Here is a 24,763-nt window from a genome sequence, read left to right on the forward strand (position 1 = left end):
ACTACCCCATTAAATTCAGACCCACCATCGATGTTCACTGTAAAAGATCTTCCAAAAACTAATTACATCTGGTAGTCGAAAAAGTGTATAAAACTGTATAATTTTTGTATATAACATACAGAATGTATATATATACAAAAACATATACAGATTTTATATATTTTTCGGCTATTATTTTTACAGTGTCATTTTTCCTCATCGGATACTCACTGTAAAAGATTTTCACTCACAAAATACTATTATGACCCGAAGAAGAAGAAGAAGAAGCTTGACTAGAAAACCCCACGACTTTTGCTGCCACTCCTGTATCATGCATCATAATTAAGTAAACCTTTTTAAGAATTGAATTGAAAAAAAATGTAATCTTTCTAGGTACTCAAACAAGCTTTTTCAATGTGAAGTAAAAAATAAAGAGAAAAAAATATAGATCTAAAATGGGAGATAGAGAAGGGAAGGAAAATGAAAAAAAAATAACCAAAGAAAGAAAAAAGGAAGACGAAGAAGACACAGAGAAAGAAAGAGGTGAGAAAGAGGGTGGGAAAGAAAGGGGATATGAATGAAAGTGGTAATGGGAAGAAAATTTTGTGCATTGAAATTGGATAAAATGAAAGAAAGATAAAAAGGTTGGGAATAAATGTGGTCTAGGGAAGATAAATGCATTGGAAATAGACAATGACTACAAGTTGCAAATAAATTGGGTCGGAAGGTCATTTCGGGTCAGTAATGAAAACATGAGCTAATAAAATCCTTTAGTGGCCATACAATATTATTGTAAAAATGGCGTGGGGTAGCCACTATTTAAGGTGGTATTTATTTTTTATCCAGCAATTCTAATGTTGAGCAAAAATAGCCACTACTCTATTAAAATTAATATAAAAAGGCATTTTTACCCTTTCTTCCATTGCTTTTCTTCCCAATCCCTCGCTTCTATCTCTCAAGTTCGATGCAGAGACATGTTGTTTGTGGATGCATATGTTGTTTGTGATAAAAATGTTGAATTGGGTTTTTGGATTCTTGTGAATTTGATGGCTTTGAACATTTACGAAAATGAAAAATGATATCTTGCTGTTTTTCTAACGAGGGTCAGTTTTGTCTTGTTTCGTGTGATTGCCACCTTTATTCGATTTTTGCCTTCAATTTTAAGTATGGATTCAATGCTAAATTGGGTTTCTGATTCTTGTTTATGCATGTGTTGTTGAAAGGATTTGGTCCTTAACTTATAGTTACAAGCACAGAAATTAAGGACAGGTAGCCCTTAACTTAGAGTTACAAGCACATAAATTAGGGACAAGTAGTCCTGAACTTAGAGTTACAAGTTCAAAAGTTAAGGACATGTAGTCCTTAACTTAGAGTTACGAGCTCAAAAACTACGGACAGATAGTCCTTAACTTAGACTTACAAGCTCATAAATTAAGGACAACTAGTCCTGAACTTACGGTAACAAGCTCATAAGTTAAGGATACTTGGTCCTGAATTTTATGAGCAGAAGGTATTTTCGTTCGGGCGGGTAAAGTTTATTAAAGCAGTGGTTAAAGACTAACGACTAAAGACATTTTAAACAGTAACTTAAAAGTAAATACATATCTTATTAGTGGCTAACCGTGCACTTCCCCTTATTTTAACTTGAGACATTACGTTGATTAACTTTGCCTCTCGCCGTACTTTGTTCCACTCACTTTTTCCTTAGTTGCTGCCCGTGCACGGAACTTGCGTATTTTTATTTATTTATGTATTTCTTGACCAATCAAAATATGTATATAATTGAAAGGGACGTAGTAGTTGAATGTTGAATGATGTCTTCAATTAAAACAAGATAAGTACTCGAAAATCCGAATAAGATTAACATACACGATTGGTTTGTGTCTATTCAATTCAATAATATTGAATTTTATGAGTTTTTGTTGTCCTCACTCCACAGGGCTTCTTGTCCAGAAAAGGGAATTTTCCAATTGCTCCAAATCGCTCACCAGTGGCCAAAATCAGAGAGTTGGACAAAAATATCAGCCACTAACGAGATATTTACTCTAGCAAATCACATTACGACCACAGGGGGCATTTTCGTCATTTGGTCCTCTATTTATAAGCACCAGAACTCGTGGCCATAACGAACCGGAGCCAAAATTACCCGTCAATTCACAACATTCAGACCACTCCTTTTGTTCGAAATTTCTCCTCTGCCGGTTCTCAACTCTACTGCGGCGGTTCATGGCGGGCGCGTGCTCTCCCGTCGCTCGTCGCGTGTTCGGTTCCACTGTCATCGAGCTGTCCAGAAGCAGCTCCCGCACCGGAGCTTCGTTTCCTGTCCGGATATCCACAAGGAGCCATGGCTTATCCGCTTTTGAAGAGAGAGAGGCACCTCAAGGACCTTCCTGTATTTTCGTCGGACCTATTGAAACAGCTAGCAAAGAAACCTTAGAAGCTCTCTACCGTCAGGTAATGTGCATCGCACTGAGCACTGTTAATTTGCACTACTAAGGAAATTAAAGTTGATTGATTATGCAATTGGATCAGCAGGATTTTGTTTTAATTGACTTCTTTGATGACTCAAATTACCATGTTATACTCTCGATATTGATTATCTTCGGAGTACTGTATGTTTGAGCTGCTTTTGCTTTAAGTCAAACAGATGATCGCTCATATGTGTCTTCACTCTTCAGACGTTCAACTATTAAATACATATCATGTATTGATTGACTGAGCTTAATGACTGTGCTCAATGGCTGCCTAAATCTTACTAGTATGTTTACGTGGTTAAAAGCTTACTGGTTATTGACTACTTTGTGTTTATCCTTGTTGTTTGAAAATGCTGATAATTTGATGAAGAGCTAAAGAAGACATGAGCTCATCTACTTGATTTGTCGTACGTTATGTTTGTACTTGTTTGAGATTTTGTATAATTTGATGAAGAGCTAAAGAAAATGCAAAATGTATATATGAGGTCTGTCTCAGTGACTTTTAGTTCATGATGGATCAGTTTTAATCCCTGCCCCAAATACTGGCCTTATGAAGTATATTATTCAACAAGGATTTATTAGAAGGTGGTGTTTGTGAAAATCCCCTTTAAATTTCTGAAGTTATCAAAGATTGCTGGTAGCAGAGAGAAACTTGATTTCTTTTTCCTATTAAAAAACTTTTTTCCCTTGTCCTGCTGCTCTCTGATCTTCTATTTCTGTTTTATCTTAGGCACGTGATGCGTATTACAGTGGGACACCTTTAATAATTGATGATATGTTTGACAGAGTAGAGGTAAGTTTCTCAATGTAGTTGATTTTTCTTTTTTTTTTTTGGTAATGAATTTCTCAATGTAGTTGATAGCCATTGGAAACTATATTTTTCATGTTATTGTTAAAATCCTCATGCAATATTTTGGTACAACAGTTAAAGTTGCGGTGGTATGGTTCAAAGCATGTCGTCAAGTACCCCCGTTGTAGTCTCAGGCGGCACTCAACTTATGCTGATGCAGAGGTGATACTACTGTAATATGAATTGCTTTATGATATGTGCGTTTGAGTTTTTTTTTGTTTTGTTTTTTGGATTGGTGATATCTATTTGTGCCTTGGAATACTTGTTCCATTCATTTTAGGATACTGTAAGCAAATATTTTTAACTCCAAATGCAGGTATCTTAAGTTTGCGTCAAGATTGTACCTTATTATAATATTAGCCTCTACTGTTTCTTTTCTAAAAAATATAATTTCTCTAACTTGTTTCTCAAATTAACAGTTATAAAGTTTTCATGTTTCAAACTTGATTCACGTACTTGCCTGGGTCTCGTATGTCTTCACTATATCCTATTAGACTGATATTTTTCTTGGACCTAATATTGCCCTCTATAGATGAAGCCTCTGCATCTACCATGGGAAAGGGAAAAAGAAAACGTTATGGATCACTAACTATTGTTCAATCATTACTCATATCCACAGTTTAGCTGCGCTATTAGCAAATCTAGTTCAGCTGTGACATAATAGAATAATGATTTTATTGTCCTAGAGTGGTTTTTCTACTTGTAGACCAGGTTTTCTTCCTACACTTGAATATTGATCAATGTGGATGTAGGGCAGGAAGATCCATCACAGGTATTTGCATTAGCAAGCGTATGGTTGTTGATTCTTGGGTTTGGGAGTTCATTCTGGATTGTGCCTATAATCTACACCATTGCTCAAGCTTATCAAGACATGTTTGATTCAGGAATGTCCTACACCTATCAATCTTTTGAGTTGTTTACAGTGCTCAACGGAATCCTTTTCATGGTGTTGGGATCTATCATAGGCTTTCCAATTGCTTCGGCCTCTGGTAATGTGTTTTCTTTTTGAATCCTCATTTCTCAAGTTTAATCATTATTAATTGTTTGACATGAGGCCTAATACTGATATATAAATTACTTTGATGTGCTTCTAGAAAGTTTAGTTCAGCGATATTTAACTTAGTTTATATCAAGTCTGTTTCCTTTCTTTGACGTCATCATTCTTTGGTTTCCTTGGTATTCATTAGTTAGGTGTTCTAGTGCAAGTAATATAAGTTGGTGAGAAATATGAGCATCTTTTACTTCCTCAATGGGAAAAGGCTACTTATAAGGAGAAAATGGTTTTCTTTATCCATCTCAATTTACCTGCTATTATCTAAGCTTTGTTACACAAAAGGATACCTCCAGTTGTGTACACAGAAAGATCTTAAGCATCTGAAAGAGATTTTGATTTTAAAATCCTTGTTTGAACCAGCTATGCTAGATTAGCTTTTGAAAAGGAGAAAGCTCAATCATATCTTGACAAGAATTGGAGAGGAAAATTTTGTATAAGATCCTAAATAGTTTCTTTGCCCTTTCTAATTTTGCATTATATTGGCATTGCTGCATAAATGGGTACTAGAGTGAGGTTTGCAACAATTTCCTTAAGAAGGTGTCTGTTAGGGAATGTTGTTTCTTAAATTATAAATTGTTATGACTTGCCTCCATGTCCTACTGTTGGGTGATAGTCACCAGTGTAAATGTGATTGTTGAACCATGTCTAGAAGCAAGGCTGTCCATAGTTTTCTGAGAACTTTTTTCTTCAATGCATTCCAAGTACAATTTATAACTTGAGATAATTAATCACAGTTGGAGCACTTCAAGGACTTTGGAAAAATGACTTGGTCGCTCTGAAAGGGGCATGCCCAAACTGCGGTGAGGAGGTAATTAAGAACTAGCTTCTCACATGTCCACAAATATTTCTAGAAGCTATTGATATGCTTCAAGTGAAGAAGGGTTAAATCTCCTTGTACTGAACTGGATGAATCTTATAGCTCTTGGCACTATTACTCTCAGGTGTTTGCTTTCGTGAAATCAGAGAAGTCCAACCGTTCCCCACATAGAGCTGATTGTCATGTTTGTGGGAGCAAACTAGAATTTCAGACCAAGGTTGAGGTACTTTTGACCATGACTTTGATTCTCATACTCCACACTACATGCTTATTTGGTTGAAGGAATTTTGTACACTTCCTTTTTGGTGTCACTGTTACATTTTTTGTTACTTGCTAGAAAGTTGAGATCATTCTTTTTACAGGTCCAGATAATGTTATATTCATAATTCATGTATACTTAGGCTTTTTCCCTTTACTTTGGATACACTAGTTTGCAAACACATGATAAGCCATATTAAGCAGATAATTTGTTGTGATGATAGATCTAAAGCTTTTACTCTAAATAATTATAATTAACATTTTCTTAAAGCAGTCATAGAACTCCTTGTATACTTACTGCTTCAGCTTATCTCATTACATGCAAGTAATGGTGGAGTAGTCATATTTACTGTTTCTTGTGTCTGAAAATAATTAGTCTTTTTATGATATGATTATTCTGTTAAGTAGTAACAATTTTCTCTCTACATTTTATTTAAAGAATGCCTAATTCATTTCAGTTCTTCACCATTCACATTCTTTTCTCATCCAAATATATAGTTGCGCTAATACTATATGCTTTTACTGCAGCAATCCATCTCAAGACCTGGCAGACGTTGGGTTTATGGTCGCGTTTACTTAATTAGACAGAGGCAACGATGGGCATGACGATGATGTTAATTTCATTCCCCTCAGTTAATCCTGAAGGTCACGAAGCGTTATGTACAGCAAGCTCTTCTCATTTAGCGTCTCAAATCCAAGTCAGCGCCATGTCTCATATCATGAAACATAAACTAGTATAATAGAAGAATTCTGCCCATATATCTAGAAACATTAATGTATTTGTTCGTGCTTGAGAAAATATAGTTAACACATTTTATTTTATTTTGGTTAAAATTGAACAGATAATTTTTTTTAAAAATATTTTTAAATCAATAATATCTCATTTGTCTATATGTGAACTGGCAGTTGGTAGTAGCATAATCCAGGATTAGGCTGGTTCCTCTCATTCAGCATCTCTCCCTCTATGTCCATTTACATCATAATCATATACTAGTATAATTTATCTTAAAATTCAAAACAATGAAAATCATAAGCAGCCTCTTCAAAATTGGCAAATTATTAGATGAAGAAAGGCGATACTATTCTGAGCAAGTTAAATTACTTAACAAGGAAAAAGCTCGAGACTTGTTTGAAAAGATGCAATATAATTTGGCATATCAAGTTCGTATCAACGTATTGCTTTCCATTTTTGGCGCGATGCAATTATTTCAATGCAATTTGAGGCTGCTTGTCAAGAAGACTGGCTTAACATTATTGGGGAGATGTTGCATCTTGGAATACAGTAATTGGAAGCCTTATGAATAATGAGCAGATTAGAGTTGTTATGAGGTGCTTCCCTCAAATGCAAACAGAGAATGTGTCACCTGATGATGTTACCAAGATAAGCTTATTCTCTGCTCGTGCAAAAGCTGAGATTATAATTGATAGACAACAAATTGATTAGAATGCTTTAGTTGAGATGGAATTGGGGGACATTATTTAAGGGTGGCGATAAGGAGGGTGCTGAATTTGTTACCAAGAGTATAAGGATAAAAGCAAATCCTACTTACCTAAGAAAGGCTACGAAACAAACATAATTATCGGGTCAAAAAGCATGGTCTGCCCTCTGAAGAAGAGCAACGAATGCTGAACAAATACATGTTATGAAACTATCTTTTGCAATGGTAAAGCGACCATGTTCCAGATTATACTGAAGATAATATTGCACAGTCAAAAAGTGGCCGCGAATATCAGCCAACATTGTCTTTGTGGGAACTTCCTTCATCTTAACAACAGAAATAACACCTTGTGCATCTCCCAAAATATGAGTTCCTGAGTTGAAAAGAGCCAGGAAGAGCAAGAGCAACCAAGTTGAGAAGCCGGCATCAGAAGTGAGCCAAACTGTAGACTAGGGTCCACAAAAGCTGTGCGAAAAGTAATACAAGCAACAGGAAGAAGAAAAAAAGGAAATTAGCAATAAGAGAGACAATGGTAACGGACATAACTTGTTTTTCACTTATACAGAGGGTAAAAAGGGGGTCGAAAGGAAGTTTAAAGTACCAGAAAGAGTGTCACAGAAGCAAAAAGCCCTTCCTGCAGGAGAGCTCCATGCCCACCAAATTCTTCTTCATCAACTTTTAGCACCATCGCATAATAACAATAGATAATACCCGTTGAAAGTGCAAGAAACCTAAGTTTAAGAATGCAATTATTATTGCAAGTGATCAGTTTAATCACTACAGGATTTAAAATTATGGCCAGATATTTGAAAATTAGGACGATGTTCAATTCAAGCAACCAACATCCTTCCATTAAACGAACGAGAAGCAGATTCCGACTCGATTTCGTGCGTACAAATTTCCCAACCATGTGGTCTCAGCTATTAAGCACCCGAAAATTCTCTCCTTAGAAGCAACACATCTTAATTCTTGCCGAACACAGAGAAATATTTCTACTGAAATATAAGTGCTCATTCTCAATGTCTGGAAGCAAAAGAGCCTTTCTGATATTTCCTTCCTCTCTTTCTCTTCTTACATTATTCCCCATTCACTTCTTCCTTTTTTGCCCTTTGGGATAACATATACATTTCTCCCATTAAAAGAATAAACCTTTCTAAGAACCAGCTCCATACACAGAAAACTTAGTAACATAGAGTGCTAAGTCTTGGAAAGAAAAGAAATGGCAATACATTCTGCTAAGATCCCCGATAACTCTAAAACAGAAAAATGAGGTTATGGTTGTATATAAGGTCTTTTGTTTATTAAAACTTGCAGAACATTTCTGCGGAGGCAAAAACATTAGGTGATTTCTTGCCATATGTCCAAGCCTTGGTGGACAGAGTTACCCGGTACCTGTGCTAGTGGGAGGTAGCAGGCGCCTGTGGAATTAGTTGACGTGTGCGCAAGCTGGCCCGGACACCATGGTTATCAAACAAAAACTAGCAGAAAATTTCATTTCACATATTGGGAACTTATAAATATGTATTTGGATTACTGTATATTGTGGTTCATCACGCATCAAATGGTATAACTAGAAACTGTTTATATGAAGAATAGGCTTCAAATAGTTCAGCATCCATGAACATCTTACTTGATTTATCTCGGCATGAGTCTTATAAATGCTAGGTGACTACCAAATAGCAAAAAGAATATGAGCTTCAAATTTTATATGTTTAACCATTATCACGGATCTCTACCATATGAAGCAAAATTATCGCAGACTTGCTCCTAAGACACCTACCTTGAGTCTAAGATTCTGCCCTTGTCCTACATTTAAGTGTTTTTTTTTTATAAGTAATCAAAGATTTTATAAAAGCATGCACTAAGCCAGTGCGACAAAACATAACTACGGATTGTGCCGATAGCCTATTGTATCTAAAATTGCATCAACATCCTGTACAATAACTAGGTTGCACCAAAAAACTAGCCAAAAAAAAAAAGCTTTGGAATGAGTGAGACAAGCCTCCATCCTACATTAAGCTTCTCCTTTAATTTTTCTCTCCCTTATCAAAAGTTCCATATTCAATCAGTCATTGACAAACAGTTGCATCAGAGAACTCTATGGTTCAAGGTAACTCCAAAATCAAGGTAACTCCAAAAAAAAAAGAGCAATCTCCTTAGTGCCTGTATGTTTTTTTTAATAAGGTAATCCTCAATGCCTGTGTTTTTGAGGAAGACATAAAGTCCCTATCTGAAAGGGTTTAGAGACAGTTAGATGTACTGACTTATCTTTTCATTTCTTTTTTATATATAAGGTACTGAGTTATCTTTTTCATTAGAAAGAGGCTATTCAAAGTAATTGGAAATCTTATTACCTGAATGGGTCTAAAGACTGTTAGTTGTAGAATCTGAAACTTCTAACTAATTGGAACAATTTTCAAAGACTATCACTTAGAAAAGAAATAGAGAGAAACAAAAAAGGACACGGACATTCACCTCACTCCTCAAAGAGAAATTCTTACTCCAGAAGAGGAACAGAGTGTCCTTCCAGTATGCACCCAAGGGCTAAGTGGGTGGGCCTAGAGGTCAATAAAGTGGGCAAAAATCATGGGAAACCGGGGTTCAAATCCCAGCAGAGAACTAGAGACAAAAAATGCTAGTGCGAGATAGCAGGTACACGGTGGAATAGTCGAAGTGCGAGCAAGCTGACTCGAACTCCACCGTTATAACTTCAGAAAAAGAAAAAAAAAAGCACCCTTTTAAAGGCTCGAGCAAAAAATTAATTTGCAGGCTCTAAATAAAGATGTGTCCTTTGTTGATTCTTTTTACCTGATTTAATCATATCAAAATATTCTGTTACATATCAATTTATTATTTCAATAAGGAAAAAAATTACATCAATTATTCATTAATTTCTTACACGAAAAATCATTACAAACAATTTTAGAATCCAAATCAAAGAGTCCAAATAGTCCAGAAAAAGTTGTTGAAGTACTTTAATGAAGCCATTTAAACTGGCAAAGTAGAATTTTTAAACTTTACTTCCCCAAAATTAGTGAAGTCAAAAGGGACTTGCTCAAATACAGATAAGATTGAAGATTGAAATGCTCCTACAGAAATTGAAGTACATTGATGATCAAAGAAGCTCATGCCAAATATGCATGCTCCCATACTTTCTTATGCTTGTTTCTTGTGTATCCTCTCATTATCCTTTTTGATTAAGTCAAAATCCATTTTTCACTTTTTTCAGGTCTAATATGACATTCTTTCCTATGCAGTTCTAAAAGATTCCCCCTCCTCAGTAGATGAGATCAGGATGAAAGGGCTTTCTTTCACTAACATTGAGTGAAAGGGTATAGCCTCTTAGTCAGCTTTGTCTTCAAACTAATCTCTCTCTCCCTCACTATACGCTCAGATTTCACCCTTTTCTCCTTAACTACTTCAATAGGGAAGATATAACTAATTTTTCCGTTCCCTGCCTGTTTCAGTTTGCTTTCTTGTTAATGACAACAAATGCCCCTGGTTGTCTTAAGATATCCTCAGACAACCAGCCCCTATTTTTTGAAAAATCCTTACATTCAGTTTCCTTTCTTGTTAATGAATGTTTACAGACATCATAATTTTAATATTGACATAAAATTCTGGAGCAATTTCCATGCTATGACAGTTTGTCGTCCATGTAAACAAAGCAGAACAGTATGTACAAACACGAAGAGTTACCATATAAGCTAACTGAAGTAAAAAAGTTGCCTAACGCGTGTCACTTTTACAAGAGCTAATCAACTGAGATAAACTCAACTGATAATAAGCAATGGACGAGAGCTAATGAACAGAAATAAACTCAATTGATAACAAGCAGTCAACAAGAGCTAATGAATTGAAATAAACTCAACATACAAGCAACAATTGACAAGAGCTTTTGAAGTGGAAAAAAAAACTCATCACATAATAACAATACACAGAAATAAAGTGCAGTTACAGGAATGAAGAAGATATTACAGAGAACTTGACATACAGCAAGTTAATAGCAGATTCCATGCCTTCAAGAAAAAGAAGAAGGCGAGGTACAGAAGAAAACTTACAACATAAACCAGACACCACCAACCAAAGGAATGGCACCCCATATTAACCCACAAACAAGGGCCATCAATTGTCTAGCCCAATGCAATACATCACCCAGTTGATCCTGCAATTACAAGATAAAAACAATTACTAGATTGACTAATGTATAATACACCCAAAGACTGAAACTGACACATCAAGCTGTGGCACAACCCTGGTATGCTACCAGAAACCTAAAGGAGAAGCAAAAAGTCTAAAGATCTTTCCTTTTCAGGTTAATGTTGCAAGTTGTAACAACGGAAAAATTAAAACATTTCCTGATTGAAAAATCCATAAGCTTTAAAGATAAAAATTAGTAAATACATTTACAGCTACTTTTCTTTTTATTCGTACAGTGGTGCCCGGGCCAGCTTGCCCACACCTCAACTATTCTACCGGGTACGTGCTAGTATCTCCCACCAACTCAGGTACCGGGTAACTCTACCCATCAAGGAAAGAAATCACCTAGTGTTCTTGCCTACGTGATTCGAAGCTGAGACCCCATGGTTCTCCTTCCACTTTATTGACCATTAGGCGACACCCTCGGATGCAATACATTTACAGCTACTTGTAGCTCTAACCTATGCAGTTTTCTGAAGAGCAGCCATAATATTGAAAGCAAAGAAAAACCTTTCGAATGTCTTAGTCACTCCCCCCACCACTCCAAATCTCCCACTAAACGCTCCAATAGAATCAAACGCTTATGAAGTGCTTTTCTATTTGTAGGGTTCTAAGATATGTAGTTTAACTCTCAGATATTCAAGAATGACGGAAAGAAATCTACCATAAACGAAGACCCAGAAGTTAAAATTCTGAATTAGCAGCATAAAAGGAAGAAAAAGAATATCCATAACAGAAAGCAATGTACAGTGAGTATCCACGCTTCAACGAAAAAGTTGAAAAATCGAACCTTGTCCCAAGAAGCTTCGGGATCGAAAATTTTCCTGAATTTAGACAAGTGACCATTCTGATGTTGGTCTAGCTGTTGAGCGTCAGATTTTGCTGATTTCCTCTGTCTCATGTTGAAAAATAGATAACAAGAATAAATGTTAAAAGCAAGCGAATTACTTGGGCGATACAAAAGCGAGGAATATAGGGTTTTGATGAAATCGACAAAACCAATGCTGAGATGGGGAGAGTTGAATTTTATGGTGGAAGAGTTATGGTATTATAAAATTAGGAAAAGAATGGATGTAGATCTATCTTGATTAGTATATAAATGATTACATGTAGATGGAGAATCCTACAAGAGTTTGGTTGTTGCTTTGTTGTGCTGTTCTACTTTGGCTTTAATTATAATTCCTTTTTGGGGTTGATTTTGGTTTCAAGTGCTTCTCCAACTAGGAGGTGACTCGAGCCAACGGTTTACTATAGCCAGACAAATTTAAAAAACTAATTTTCACTTGAATATTCAATATTCACATTGGACTCATACTAATAGCGGTCCCTACCATTTTTTAAATTTTCATAATAATTTAATCCGATACTTATGATTAAAGGAGAACAAATCTTATACATTTTACTATAATCTTTGATAGTCAAAAAAAAAAAAAAAAAAAAAAGGTTACGCGTATGTTGGCATTAAGTAAAATGAAGCTAGACATATGTCTTGCATATAAATTTTTATTACTAATTGTGAATAAATTATAATTGTTTTTCACTTAATTTGTAGTAATTCTTATGATCAAATTGTTTAGTTTAGTGTAACTCTTATAATATCACAAGTGTCATTCTGCCATGTCTTTTCGTTCTCTCATTAATTATATATGACAAAAGTTAAGAGACGTTAAAGTTCTTCCTTTTTTATTTATCAAATTAAGATATGGAGTTGAATCATATAGCTTATCAATTTTCGAAGAGTAGCTTTTTTTTTTAATACAAAGAAGAGCAAAATAATCCGCTCTACTAAAAAGAATATAAAGAATTTTAAGTGTTAAACATGTAATGACATATTTTACATAGATACAAATTGCGGATGTCATGCAATATTTACAAATTGATTACGCTAACTAGCACGCAGATTGTGGACTACTATGTTATAGAAAACTTTAAATTCAAAATCTTATAAATTCTAGAAACCAATTAATAATGGAGGTATAATAGTATGAAAATTGACTGCAAATAAAAGGAAATTTTTGCACGGATCCAGTGCAAACACTTAAAATAATAAATATATAACATGTGTATATGTCGTCCATTATCTCATAATTTTTTATACTTTAACAATGATTAATCAACATATATACCACTTTTTTTGTAATGATCTATCTAGGAATGGAACTATAGATGTAGGATGTCTCTTTCATTATGCTACTAGTCGTGCATCTGCAGCACCCTCCTTGTATGCATCTTTTATTTTGAAGTAATGCAAGTACTTAATTTTCTTGACCAAAAAAATAATAATTAATCAACATATACTTTGCAAACAATATTAAACAAATTAATCGTGCGGATATGATAGTAGCAATACATGGTTGTTTGTAATTGGATAACTTTAAGTCATTTCACTGTCCAAAACTCCAAATAATTAATTTTGTGCAAATGATCGTTCCTACTCGGCGTATTCTTCGTGACTTTCACCTTATTTAATACTATTATTATACAAGATATAATCTTATTAGTCAACTATTATCAAATACACTATGGTATAATTCTTAATGTAGACCATGCAATATGTTTTAATTTTTCTGTTCTGATATTTTATTACATAAGGGAGGAGTAAGGAAGAAAGTATTGGAAAAAGCAATCACAGACAATGTGCACACGACAAGGGCGGCCCGACGTATTTTGGGGCCTAAAGCCAAATTTTAATGAGGGGCCTTAATGTTTTAATTTTTTTATTATTATTTGAAGTTAATTTTTCTTACTTTTTTAGATGCAAAGTTACTAATAATTTTCTTATAATCAATTTCTCCTAATAAGTCTTTCTCAATTGACAATATAGCTAACCCATTTAATCTCTCTTGAGACATTGTTGATCTTAGGTAAGATTTTATCAATTTTAATTTTGAAAAGCTTCTTTCCGCTGAAGCAACGGTAATTGGAATTGTTAACATTATTCTACAAGCAATATAGGCATTTGAAAAAGAATCAAGTCTCTTTATTTGATTGAGTATATCGATTAAACTATTATCTTCTACTTGTACTATTTTCCTTAATACTTTCAACTCAGAAAATAAATCTAAACCATCAATATCGGATTGATTATTATGCTTTAAGAAAAATTCAAGATTAAGGCAATGTGTTTTTAAATTTCCATCATTTAGTGATCATGTCTTTCACCATTCGCCAATTTTTGAATATAATGTGTAGTAGAAAAATGTCTTGAAAAATTATCATTCGGAAAATTTGTGTCAATTATTCTAATCGGTCACTTTTCAACATTCTCATTAAATTTTTTCTTCCTAGATATCACACGTTTCTTACGAAATTCGGGTTCGATATTCATTTCAAATGCAATTTCCTTGGCAGAAATCATAGCAGTTACAAATCCTTCTTCTCTATATTTGTTATAAAAAAAAAATCAAAACTTTTAATTGATCTATGGCAACATCAATATGCATGTCTTTTGACTGCATACTTTTGCTAACTGAATTAACAACAAATAATATATCATACCAAATAGTCATACCCAATACAAATTCAAAATTTTTGAGTTTATATGTTACTAAGGAATTAACTTCACTTTTAGTTTTTGGATCATCACTAATTTCTACTAATTTCAATAAAGCATCTCTTATTCGGAGTTTGAAATCTTATTGCTTTAATACTTTCAATACGACTTTTCCAACGAGTTTGTGACAATGATTTAAGAGTTAGACTAGGTACACTATCCTTTAATACTTTCCATCACTTAGTAGGAGATGAAAATAGTGAATATATATGTTGTACCACTCCAAAAATGATATAGCTTTTGTATAAGAATTAGCCATATCACAAAGTAACAAATTTAGATTATGACAATCACATGGTGTATAAAATGATCTGGGATTTATATCAAGAAGTCTTTTTTACACTCCTTGATGTTTTTCCTTCATATTTGACCCATTATCATATCCTTGTCCTGTTAAATTATCAATATCAAGTCCAATATTTTTTATTTCATCTATAATAACTTCAAAAAGACCTTTTCAGCTTGTATCATCTACTTTTAAAAATTCTAAAAAATATTCATTAATTTTTATTGGAGTTGCCGAAATATCCACACTCCGCAGTATAAAAGACATTTGTTCTTGATGACTTGTATCTGGAGTGCAATCAAGTATGATAGAGAAATATTTTGCTTCTATAATTTTTTCTATAATTTTATTCTTAATTTCACTTGTCAATAAGTTTATCAATTCATTTTGTATTCTATGCCCAAGGTAATGACTATGAATTTCATCATGCTTAATTCGTCGAATATGTTCTTGCATGACGGGGTCAAATTCTGCAATCATTTCAATTAAACTTAAAAAATTTCCATTATTCTCTTGATATTTCTTTTCATTTTTTCCTCTAAATGCTAAATTATTTTTTCCAAGAGTTTTGATCACGGCAATAATTCTTGACAATATATTTTTTCAATGCTCTCTATCTCTATTGATTTGTTCTTGAACATCTTTATCGATTGTTTTATCTTTTTGCAGTCTTATTTCTAAATCAATCCATGCAGCCATGTTAATAATATGTTCATTTGTTGTTTCATGAGTTTTGAGCTTAGTACTAATATTTCTCCAATCATTACTACCTTCACTAGCTAGTTTACTACTACAAGTTCTGGAACTCAAACTAAATAACTTATAACAAAAATAAAATACTTTATCTAAGTTTTTAGAATAAACTAACCATCTTCTATCATGTCTTTCACCATTCGCCAATTTTTGAATATAATGTGTAGTAGAAAAATATCTTGAAAATGTATCATTCGGAAAATTTGTGTCAATTATTCTAATCGGTCCCTTTTCTACTAATAGATCTCTCAGCTTTGTATTTACATTAGTCCATTGACTAGGATCATATATATTTATAGGAGTTGAATTATTTATTTTATTCATAAGCATCAATGAATTATTTTGAGGATCTATTTCCGACTTGTCACTTACTTGTTCTTTTTCTACTTGAATATTATTAATTTTAGAATTATCTAACTCAACCGAATTACTAACTTGCTCATCTAGAGAGCACTCTCCCAAATTTTCTGATTCAAGATTTTTATTATTCAATAAAAATTTGTCAAGAGCACCTTTTCGAGATTGTATTAGATTTTGAATTCTTATTCTTTTCTTGAGTTTTTCATAACCAGATTCATACTTTCTATTTGACATACTTATCTTCTAATAAGTAATAAATAATCTAAAAATGCACTAAATAGCAAAATATTAAATTTTAAATGAGAAAATAATAAAAAGATAGAATACATAGCAAAATATTAAATTTTAGATGAGAAAATAATAAAAAGATAGAATGATAGAACCTGGTTCAAGAACGGATAGCTTGATATGAAATTAAATTTTCTGTTCAGGTATGCTTGTTGTAAGACTTGAATTATGAAAATAGAACAAACAAAAACACTCCACTATTTCTTGAATCAATACACTGAACTCTGAAGTCTGAAAATCCACAATAAAGCTTTGATCTTTGGCTATTGAAGAATGGAGTGTGATTAATTGAAGAACAAAGTATAAAATATAATATAGTGGTATAGTGTTCTTCACTTTGCTCGACAAAGTCAGTTAGTCACGTTGTCCTCACTTCAGCAGCTCTACGATAATGTTGGCTATTGAACAAAATAAGAACAAAGTATAAAATAGAGTAAGAACAAAGTATAAAATATAATATAGTGGCATAGCTATTAGTGCACACTGCACACGTTGTCTACTTATCTTCACTTTGCTCAACAAAGTTTTGTTTGAGAAAGTTGTGGACTTGTGGTCCACTATCTCAAATTTGTGTTCAAACTTCCCGTTTCATTTTGTAATATTTTATATTTTTTTTTATTTATATACATAATATAGATATAACCAAAAAATGGGGCCCCCATAAATGTGGGGCCTAAAGCAATTGCTTTACCCGCTTTATGGACGGGCCGCCCATGTCTAGAACCCCAATCTATTTGACCTAAGAGAAAACAAATAAACTTAAGCACAAATATATTCAGGCAACAAGTATATCAACCAATAAATAAATACGGTAAAACGTAAATAAATAAAATAAAGCGAGACACCAAGATTTACGTGGAAAGCCTTTTCAATGTGAAGAGTAAATATTATGGGACCAAAAGCCCTCAAAACTCCACTAAATCAATTGACAAGATTTACAAAAGTTCTCTAAACTGGGCATAAAGTAAGTTCCAAGTGAAGAGCAACAATAGAAACGTTAACAAGATTGCACAATACCAGTTTAAGAAAGGAGAGAAATCACCCAAAAAAATAAGCTATTGTTCACTCTTCCGAAACAGAAGCTACATGCCTCCAAATTTAATTTTCACTGTTGAAATCTAAGAATCAAGTGTTAAGAACTCTCAGTTCAAATTTGAGCATGATCCAATAGTTAACAAGTCAAAAAATGGTACTTGAAGCGGACTGCCCGAGCAAAATATTTCTAGAGCAAAAGAACACAATTTTCTCTCTTGGAGTCAAAAATGACTTCTCTCTTAGTTTTTATCTCTTATTGCGTTTCAAACCTAAAATAGGTCATATTTATATGTCTTGATATTAGTGGGCTAGATCCAAAAGGCACCTTTTAATCCACAGAGAAAGGAAAGTCCCAAAAAATCCAATAATTCTCTACCTTCCAACTATGTGGAGGAGACCGCCATCCCGACGATCAAGTAATAATATTCAAACTTTTCTCTTGGCAAAGATTTGGTAAACATGTTGGAACCTTTATTATCCGTACGAATCTTCTCACGTTCAAGCAACTTAGAATTTAATACATCTCGAATTTAATGTTATCTCACATCAATATATTTAAATTTACCATGAAATAAAAAATTCTTGCCAAGATAAATAGCGCTTTGACTATCGTAATAAAGCACATAACTCTCTTGTGCAAAGCCAAGTTTTCCGAAAATCTATTCATCCAAAACAATGCTTTACTAGATTCAACGGTAGCAATAAGCTCAACTTCTGTTATATATAAAGCAATATATTTTTGTAACCTAGATTGCCAAGATACATCTCCTCCTACAAAGGTAATCAAATAGCCTGAAGTAGACTTGCACATATTTACATCACCTGTTATATCTGAATAAGTGTAACCACAAAGAATGGGCTTCCTTGTCCTAAAATACAAACTCAGACTAGAAGTGCCACAAAGATATATCATTATCTACTTCACCGCATTTTAATGTTATGTTCCTGAATTATAAAGAAATCGACGAATAATACTGATAGGGTGAGCAATATCTGGTCTTATATAAATTATTACATATATCAAACTGCCAACAAATGAGGTATAAGGAACTTTCTTCCTATCCTTCTCATCATCACTGGTAGGATACTGCTTCATGCTCAATTTGAAGTGCATAGCTAAAGGTATATTGACAATCTTAGCTTTATTCATGTTGAACCTGCGAAATATTTTTTAAATGTACTTCTCTTGTGATAACCACAACTTCTTGGCCTCTCTATCACAGACAATTTGCATGCCAAGAATCTACTTTGTTAGTCCTAAGTCTTTCATAGAAAAAAGCTTCTTCAACTCTTGCTTTAATTTCTGAATCCTATAAGCATTATGACCAAAAATAAGCATGACATCAACATAAAGCAATAAAATAATAAAGTTATTATTAGAAATTTTTTGTACAAATACATAATAGTCTGAAGAAATTTTCTTAAAGCCATGTTGACTCATAAAGGAACCAAACTTCATGTACTATTGCTGGGAGCTTGTTTCAAACCACAGCAACTATTCTTCAACTTGCTAAAATAATTCTCTTTTCCTTTGATTTTAAAATTTTCCGTCAGCTCCATATAATTTTTTTCATCTAATTCACCATGGATAAAAGTAGTTTTAGCATTTATTCTCAACCTCTAGATCTAAATTTGCAGCTAAGCCTAGAACCACACGAATGGATGACATTTTCATAATTGGAGAGAATATCTCATTGTAATCAACTCTTTTTTCTAATTAAAGTCTTTGACAACTAATCTAGCCTTGTACTGTGAAACTGAATTACCATCTTCTTGTTACCTAAAAAAATCACATATTTTTTAGGCTTTTTGATGGTAGACTAGAAACTCATATTTTAGCTGTAATTTGTACTTTTATTATTGCACTTTACTTGTGGTTAAGCTTATATGATAGTGATTTATACTTATTACGTGTTCTATACCCTGCAAGAAGTGATTCCGAATTAAAAAGATAAGTTGGAGCTAAATCGAGAAATGTGGAGCTTTGAAATCTGAGTAAAACCCTAAGGAATTAAATCAGGATCGCGTTTGGGGTTCAAGGACCAAGTCTAGAGATCAAAAAGTACACGAAAACAAGTACTTTGTGAAAATTACACTACCGCACCGTTTGAGGCGCGGTGGCAGTGCATTAGAGCATGTTTGACAAAATAGCATGGCCTCTGAACATCTCCATTATCGCGACGCATGGGGCGCCACGCCCTGCGCCACGCCTGTGCCAAATTATCAAAGTGTTTTTCTGTTTCGGCTTGAAAAATGTAGTTCCGTTTGGGTCCATTTCTACATAGCATAAATATACCAAAAATACATATTGAAGGGACTTTTGACATTGGAAGCTTTTGGAGAGCATTGGAGGCTGCAAGACACAAGATTGCATCTTCCTTTTACCAATTCAATACGCGAGTTTTGATTGTAACGTTGGATTAATATTTTCTTATTTTTTAACTCTATTTGCGATGACTTTCTCCATATCTATAGAGTAGTTTACGTTAGGGTTAGACATGATTTGGTGACTTTGTTATTTTTTATTGATTTGACTATTATTTAATTGCTTGAATTTATTAGAGGAGCTTTAATATTAGTTGTGGGTTTATTCTTTATAGTGTTTAATAGAAAGATGAGCGTCTTATTGATTATTATTTTAGCGTATGCTTTAGTTTATTTTGGTGATTGTTTGAAGTAATCGAAAGAACTTTTTGATTTACCATTTAAATTAAGATTGAGAAATATTAGCGAGAAATTTGCCTCATTCGGGTGGACAAATTTGCATTCCCTGCGGACTTCATCGTGGTAAACATGGAAGAGAATAAGGAGGTCCCTTTGATTTTAGGGAGACATTTCTTGGCTACTGGTAGAGCTATTTTGGATATCCAGGAAGGCAACTCATGCTAAAAGTGGGTGAAGAAAGAGTGGTGCTCAATATGAAGGAAGCAATAGGGGTAACTAGAGATGAGTCGATTGCATATTCTGAATTCAAGGAAAAGGCCATAAAGGAGCGAGCTGGAGAGGGTGAGCATGACAAGTGTGGGGTGTACCCGAAAAAGTCAGAGAAGAAAATCTCCGCATGGTTGTGTGCATTGGGTCGGGCATGCAAGGAGGATCCCGACATTCATTCAGACCCATACTAGATGATTCGGGGGAGTTTTCTTTACTTCTTGCTTTTTCTTTGTGTGTTATGGGGACATGCCATAATTAAAGTGTGGGTGGAGGATGTAAATATGTAAATGTGTGTTTGTTTTGCTTCTCCTTATCTTTGTGTGTGTTTTCATCATTGTTTTTTTTTAAAATTGTGCCGCAGTTCTTTTTCAAGGGTTTTGCTTGAACTGAGTATAGTTAATTTTTTTTGTTAGGAATAGAAAAATCTTGTGTCGTAATGCTAAGTGGAGATAATTCTTTTTTACTTTGTTGTGCCTTGAGAGCAGTGAGTGCCTTAGTTGTGGCGCCTAGGCTCAGCTCTTGACTCATGTATAAGTACCTTAAATTATTTGATTTTGACTTTACTTAACTGCTTTGACTAGAGAGTCGGGATATAGATACGGTCCCGAGTGAGTTATGTTCCAACGTGTATGAGTTTTTTCTTGATATTTTGTGCATGTGAGTTGATGTCTAGAACTCTTCATGTGTGTTTGCAAAGCGAAATAGCAGTCTTGTTCAGTCTAGGAAGTGATAGAGGCATTTCTTTGTTGAGCTAGATATATGCCGTTGACCCACCTAATGGTTGTGTATTCTAGTAGCCCTCTTGAGCCTGTAATCCTATTTCTTTGGCAACCACATAACAAGCCTGACCCCTTTGTTTGAATTGACTATCTGTTTGAACCCTTTTACCTCTCTCGAGCACTTGAAATTGTTACTCTCTCCATTCCAGTTTATGTGAACCTATTTCTTTTTTGGTCTGTTCCAAAAAGAATGACCCTTTTCTAAATTAAGAAATAATTTAGCTAAAACTTTCAATTCTACCCTTAATGAGAAGCTTTTATAACCACACAAATACTCTGACCCTTTTTTGACTTGTTTAGGACCACAAATTCAAAAAAAAAAAATTTCTTAAACTCCGTGTCCAGTCAAATAGGTTCACATAAATTGAAATGGAGGGAGTATGAGCTTGTTAAAGCTAAGTGGAGATATGGTTGGCTTTTGAGTGGAACTGAGAAAAATGGAGAAACGTGCACTGTTTAAAAATTTTGTGAGCTACTTGTAGGGAATTGAAAAAAAGAAAGAAATGAATTTGGTTGAAAAAAACAGAACCTTGAAATAGAAAACAAAAGAGTTTGGGTATGTATTTATAACAACCTAACCGGTCGTTTTGCTTAATAGATCCTTATTCCCCTATTTAAGACTTCCCATATGTGCTTTTGCTATTTTATGACTTGAATTTTAATACGAGACTTGACTCATTTTCACTTGGGTTGGCCAGTTTTGAGAGCTCTTTTGAGAGGATTTTCATCAAGCATCACAAGGTAAGTTAATTCTACCCATTTTTGAATTAAATACAGGGAGTATAGGTAGATTTTAACATAGAAATTAGTGAAAATTGTGGGATTTGGTTGGAAATCTACGTTTTGGTAAAAATGGGATTTGACCACGAAATCAATTATGAAATTGGGAATAAATTATATATTTGAGTTCGTAATGTCATGGATACCGTTTATCTTTTTTCAGAATTCGAGCACGTGGGCCCGAGGGTGATTTTTATGGACTTTCCGAATTTGGTTGGGAAATTGGTTTAATAATTAAATTATGAACTTTTGAGCATATATTGATTAGTTTATACGACTTTTGACTAGTTTTCGATTGGTCAACGTCGTTTGGGGATTTCTAGTGAGGTTAAGAGCCGGATAGTGAACTTGAAGTGAGGTAAGTCTTTTGCCTAATCTTGTAAGAGGAAATTATCTCCTTAGGTGAATTACTTGTTGTGTGCTACTTATTGTGGGAGCTACGTACGCACGCGGTGACGAGAATCCGTACGTAGTTATATGTGTTATGCCCGGATAGACTTAGATTCACATCATGCTTTAAATGTGCTATTTGTATTCACCTTGTATGTTGATTTTCCTTAATTTATGACTGGGATTCAGGCTAGAACAAAATACTGACTGAGTCTCCTATTTTGGAAATTTGTGGAATAGTTGATGAACAATAAATATGTATCCTCTCAACTCGCATGTATCTTTGTGAGTGAAATAGTTTCTCCATTCTAATGTGATCGGGTTGTTCGCCTCGGCGGTGTGGTAATATTATTCTTATGGGATCAGGCCGTTCGCCTCGGCAGTATGATAATATTATTCTTATGAGATAGGGCCATTTGCCTCGGCAGTATGGTAATACTACTCTTGTATGTTTCCATGAGATTTTACTTTTATTCGGTGTATTTAAGGAAATTTCGATTTTAAAAGTCAAAAAGGAATAATTAAATTGGAGGTTCACGTATTGGCTTGCCTAACAGTGGTATTGGGCGCCATCACGACCTATTATGGGTGTTGGGTCGTGACAATATTAGAAAAAAATTGATTCCTGACTAGTGGTGGTTCTCATCTTGTTTGTGCTTACAGAAATTGAGAGTTGATGTTATTATGTTCTGAAGGTTGGGGTTTGGTTCAACATAAGTGTGCGGTTTAAATTGTTAATGTATATGTATTAAAGTGCTCAGGAAGGTGTATTCACTATATCTAAATGTATCATACCGTCCCGCGGCCTACATTATAACCAAATAAAGTCCTACTTGATCTTTGACTGAATAAGCTCAATTAGTAGAGTATTACACTACGGGCAAGCCTATGGTACGTCTTTTTTGGCAAATGAATTTTATTTCTGAGAGTGAGCGAATTCTTTCTATCTTGAGTTCCTATTTGTTCTTGAATTTTATTGTATGTAAAACTATTCTTTAATTTTGGTATGAGGGCATATGATTTGTAAAGTAAAGGTAAAGTCTTTGGTCTCTGTGTTAGAGTAAGTGAGCAGGTTGTGAAAAATACGTGGTGCTTTTGAGTCGAGTCTTGAGTTAGGATGTTACGGTATGATGCTTAGTCTTCTTTAAATATTCTTGGCATGATGAGTTAGAGGAATTGTTAGATGAAAATGTCGTCTTTATGTGAAGTGTAGTTTGATTGCTCGACGACGAGCAATGGTTTAAGTGTGGGGTATTAATGGTAGGCTAGAAACCCGTATTTTAGCTGTAATTTATACTCTAATTATTGCACTTTACTTGTTGTTAAGCTTATATAATGGTGATTTGAACTTATTACGTGTTTTATACCTTGCAGGAAGTGATTACGAGTTAAAAAGATAAGTTGAAGCTAAATCTAACAATGTGGAGCTTTGAAGTCTTAGTAAAAGCCCAAAGAATTAAACCAGGATTGCGTTCGGGGTTCGAGGATCAAGTCTGGAGATCAAAAAGTGCACGAAAACAATTACTCTATGAATATTTCACTACTGCGCCGCATGGGGTACGGCGCGACAGTGCATTGGAGCATGTCTGACAAAATAGCATGGCCTATGATTATCTCCATTGCCATGATGCATAGGGCGTCGTGCCCTGCGTCGCGCCTGTGCAAATGTGTTAGAGTGTTTTCTTGTTTCAGCTTGGAAAGGGTAGTTCCATCCGGGCCCATTCCTACATGGTATAAATACACCAAAAATACGTTTTTGAAGGGACTTTGGGCCTTGAGAGATTTTGGAGAGCATTGGAGGTTTCAAGACACAAGATTTCATCTTCCTTCTATCAAGTCAATACGCGAGTTTGGATTGTAACATTGGATTACTGTTTTCTTATTCCTTAAATCTATTTGCGATGGCTTTCTCCATATCTATGAAGTAGGTTACCTTAGGGTTAGATATAATTTGGTGACTTAGTTATTGTTTATGGATTTGACTATTGTTTAGTTGCTTGAATTTATTGGAGGAGCTTTAATATTAGTTGTGAGTTTATTCTTTATAGTGTTTAATCGAAAGAGGAACATCTTATTGAATATTATTGTAGAGTATGCCTTAGTTTATTTTGGTGCTTCTTTGAAGTAATCGAGAGAGCTTTTTGAGTTACCATTTAAATTAAGATTGAGAAATATTCGCGAGAAATTTCCCTTAGATCATTCCTGCCATTCGATTCTTGCAAGTTTCACCGCGCTTGACATTAGTTTATTTGAAAGATTAAGATTTAATCGAGGGAGGAATCTAAATTGGAAGTATAAGCTAATCACCTATTGAATTCGTGAGAATCGATAGAACCTTATGAGTGAAATATAACAATGTCAAATTCAAGATTGCAGTCTTGCACTTATCATGTCAAAACCCTTATTCTTCGTCTTGATTATAACCCATTGCCCTACTCTCTAGTTCTTTGTGATCAATTGTTAATTGCTTTAATTTTAATAGTTAATTTTAGTTCATAGTCATTCCATTCAAAGTGTTAATCATCCTTAATAGC

At 34.2% G+C, this 24,763-nt stretch overlaps 2 protein-coding genes across 3 annotated transcripts; one reads left to right on the plus strand and one right to left on the minus strand.

The window, feature by feature from the left end:
- The first annotated feature begins 1,988 nt into the window (after positions 1–1,988).
- On the plus strand, positions 1,989–6,321 carry LOC107824540 (PGR5-like protein 1B, chloroplastic). 2 transcript variants are annotated; one of them, XM_016651334.2, is made up of 7 exons: positions 1,989–2,433; positions 3,184–3,246; positions 3,379–3,465; positions 4,061–4,292; positions 5,092–5,165; positions 5,299–5,397; positions 5,961–6,321. In XM_016651334.2, exons 1-7 carry the CDS (start codon positions 2,206–2,208, stop codon positions 6,036–6,038), a joined length of 861 nt encoding a protein of 286 aa, XP_016506820.1. In that variant the 5' UTR covers positions 1,989–2,205; the 3' UTR covers positions 6,039–6,321. The 2 variants fall into 2 exon arrangements, with proteins under 2 accessions (XP_016506820.1, XP_016506821.1); XM_016651335.2 differs by having other exon boundaries at positions 5,299–5,391.
- A 635-nt stretch (positions 6,322–6,956) lies between these two features.
- On the minus strand, positions 6,957–12,213 carry LOC107824539 (uncharacterized). Its single transcript, XM_016651333.2, has 4 exons — positions 11,862–12,213; positions 10,933–11,036; positions 7,473–7,602; positions 6,957–7,336 (listed from the first exon to the last, which is right to left on the minus strand). The coding sequence occupies exons 1-4, from the start codon at positions 11,970–11,972 to the stop codon at positions 7,298–7,300; spliced, it is 384 nt and encodes a 127-aa protein (XP_016506819.1). The 5' UTR covers positions 11,973–12,213; the 3' UTR covers positions 6,957–7,297.
- Between the last annotated feature and the right edge of the window lie 12,550 nt (positions 12,214–24,763).

This window comes from Nicotiana tabacum, chromosome 22, assembly GCF_000715075.1.
Source record: "Nicotiana tabacum cultivar K326 chromosome 22, ASM71507v2, whole genome shotgun sequence".
Lineage (NCBI taxonomy): Eukaryota > Viridiplantae > Streptophyta > Magnoliopsida > Solanales > Solanaceae > Nicotiana > Nicotiana tabacum.

Excerpts from the sequence above, each read along its gene's own strand:
- LOC107824540 (XM_016651334.2), top strand. The coding sequence starts at position 2,206 with ATGGCGGGCGCGTGCTCTCCCGTCGCTCGTCGCGTGTTCGGTTCCACT. Across the intron at positions 5,166-5,298 it reads GCCCAAACTGCGGTGAGGAG|GTGTTTGCTTTCGTGAAATC; the intron begins GTAATTAAGAAC and ends TATTACTCTCAG. Across the intron at positions 5,398-5,960 it reads AATTTCAGACCAAGGTTGAG|CAATCCATCTCAAGACCTGG; the intron begins GTACTTTTGACC and ends CTTTTACTGCAG.
- LOC107824539 (XM_016651333.2), bottom strand. The coding sequence starts at position 11,972 with ATGAGACAGAGGAAATCAGCAAAATCTGACGCTCAACAGCTAGACCAA. Across the intron at positions 11,037-11,861 it reads CCGAAGCTTCTTGGGACAAG|GATCAACTGGGTGATGTATT; the intron begins GTTCGATTTTTC and ends TTGTAATTGCAG. Across the intron at positions 7,337-7,472 it reads CTTCTGTGACACTCTTTCTG|CTTTTGTGGACCCTAGTCTA; the intron begins GTACTTTAAACT and ends CTTTTCGCACAG.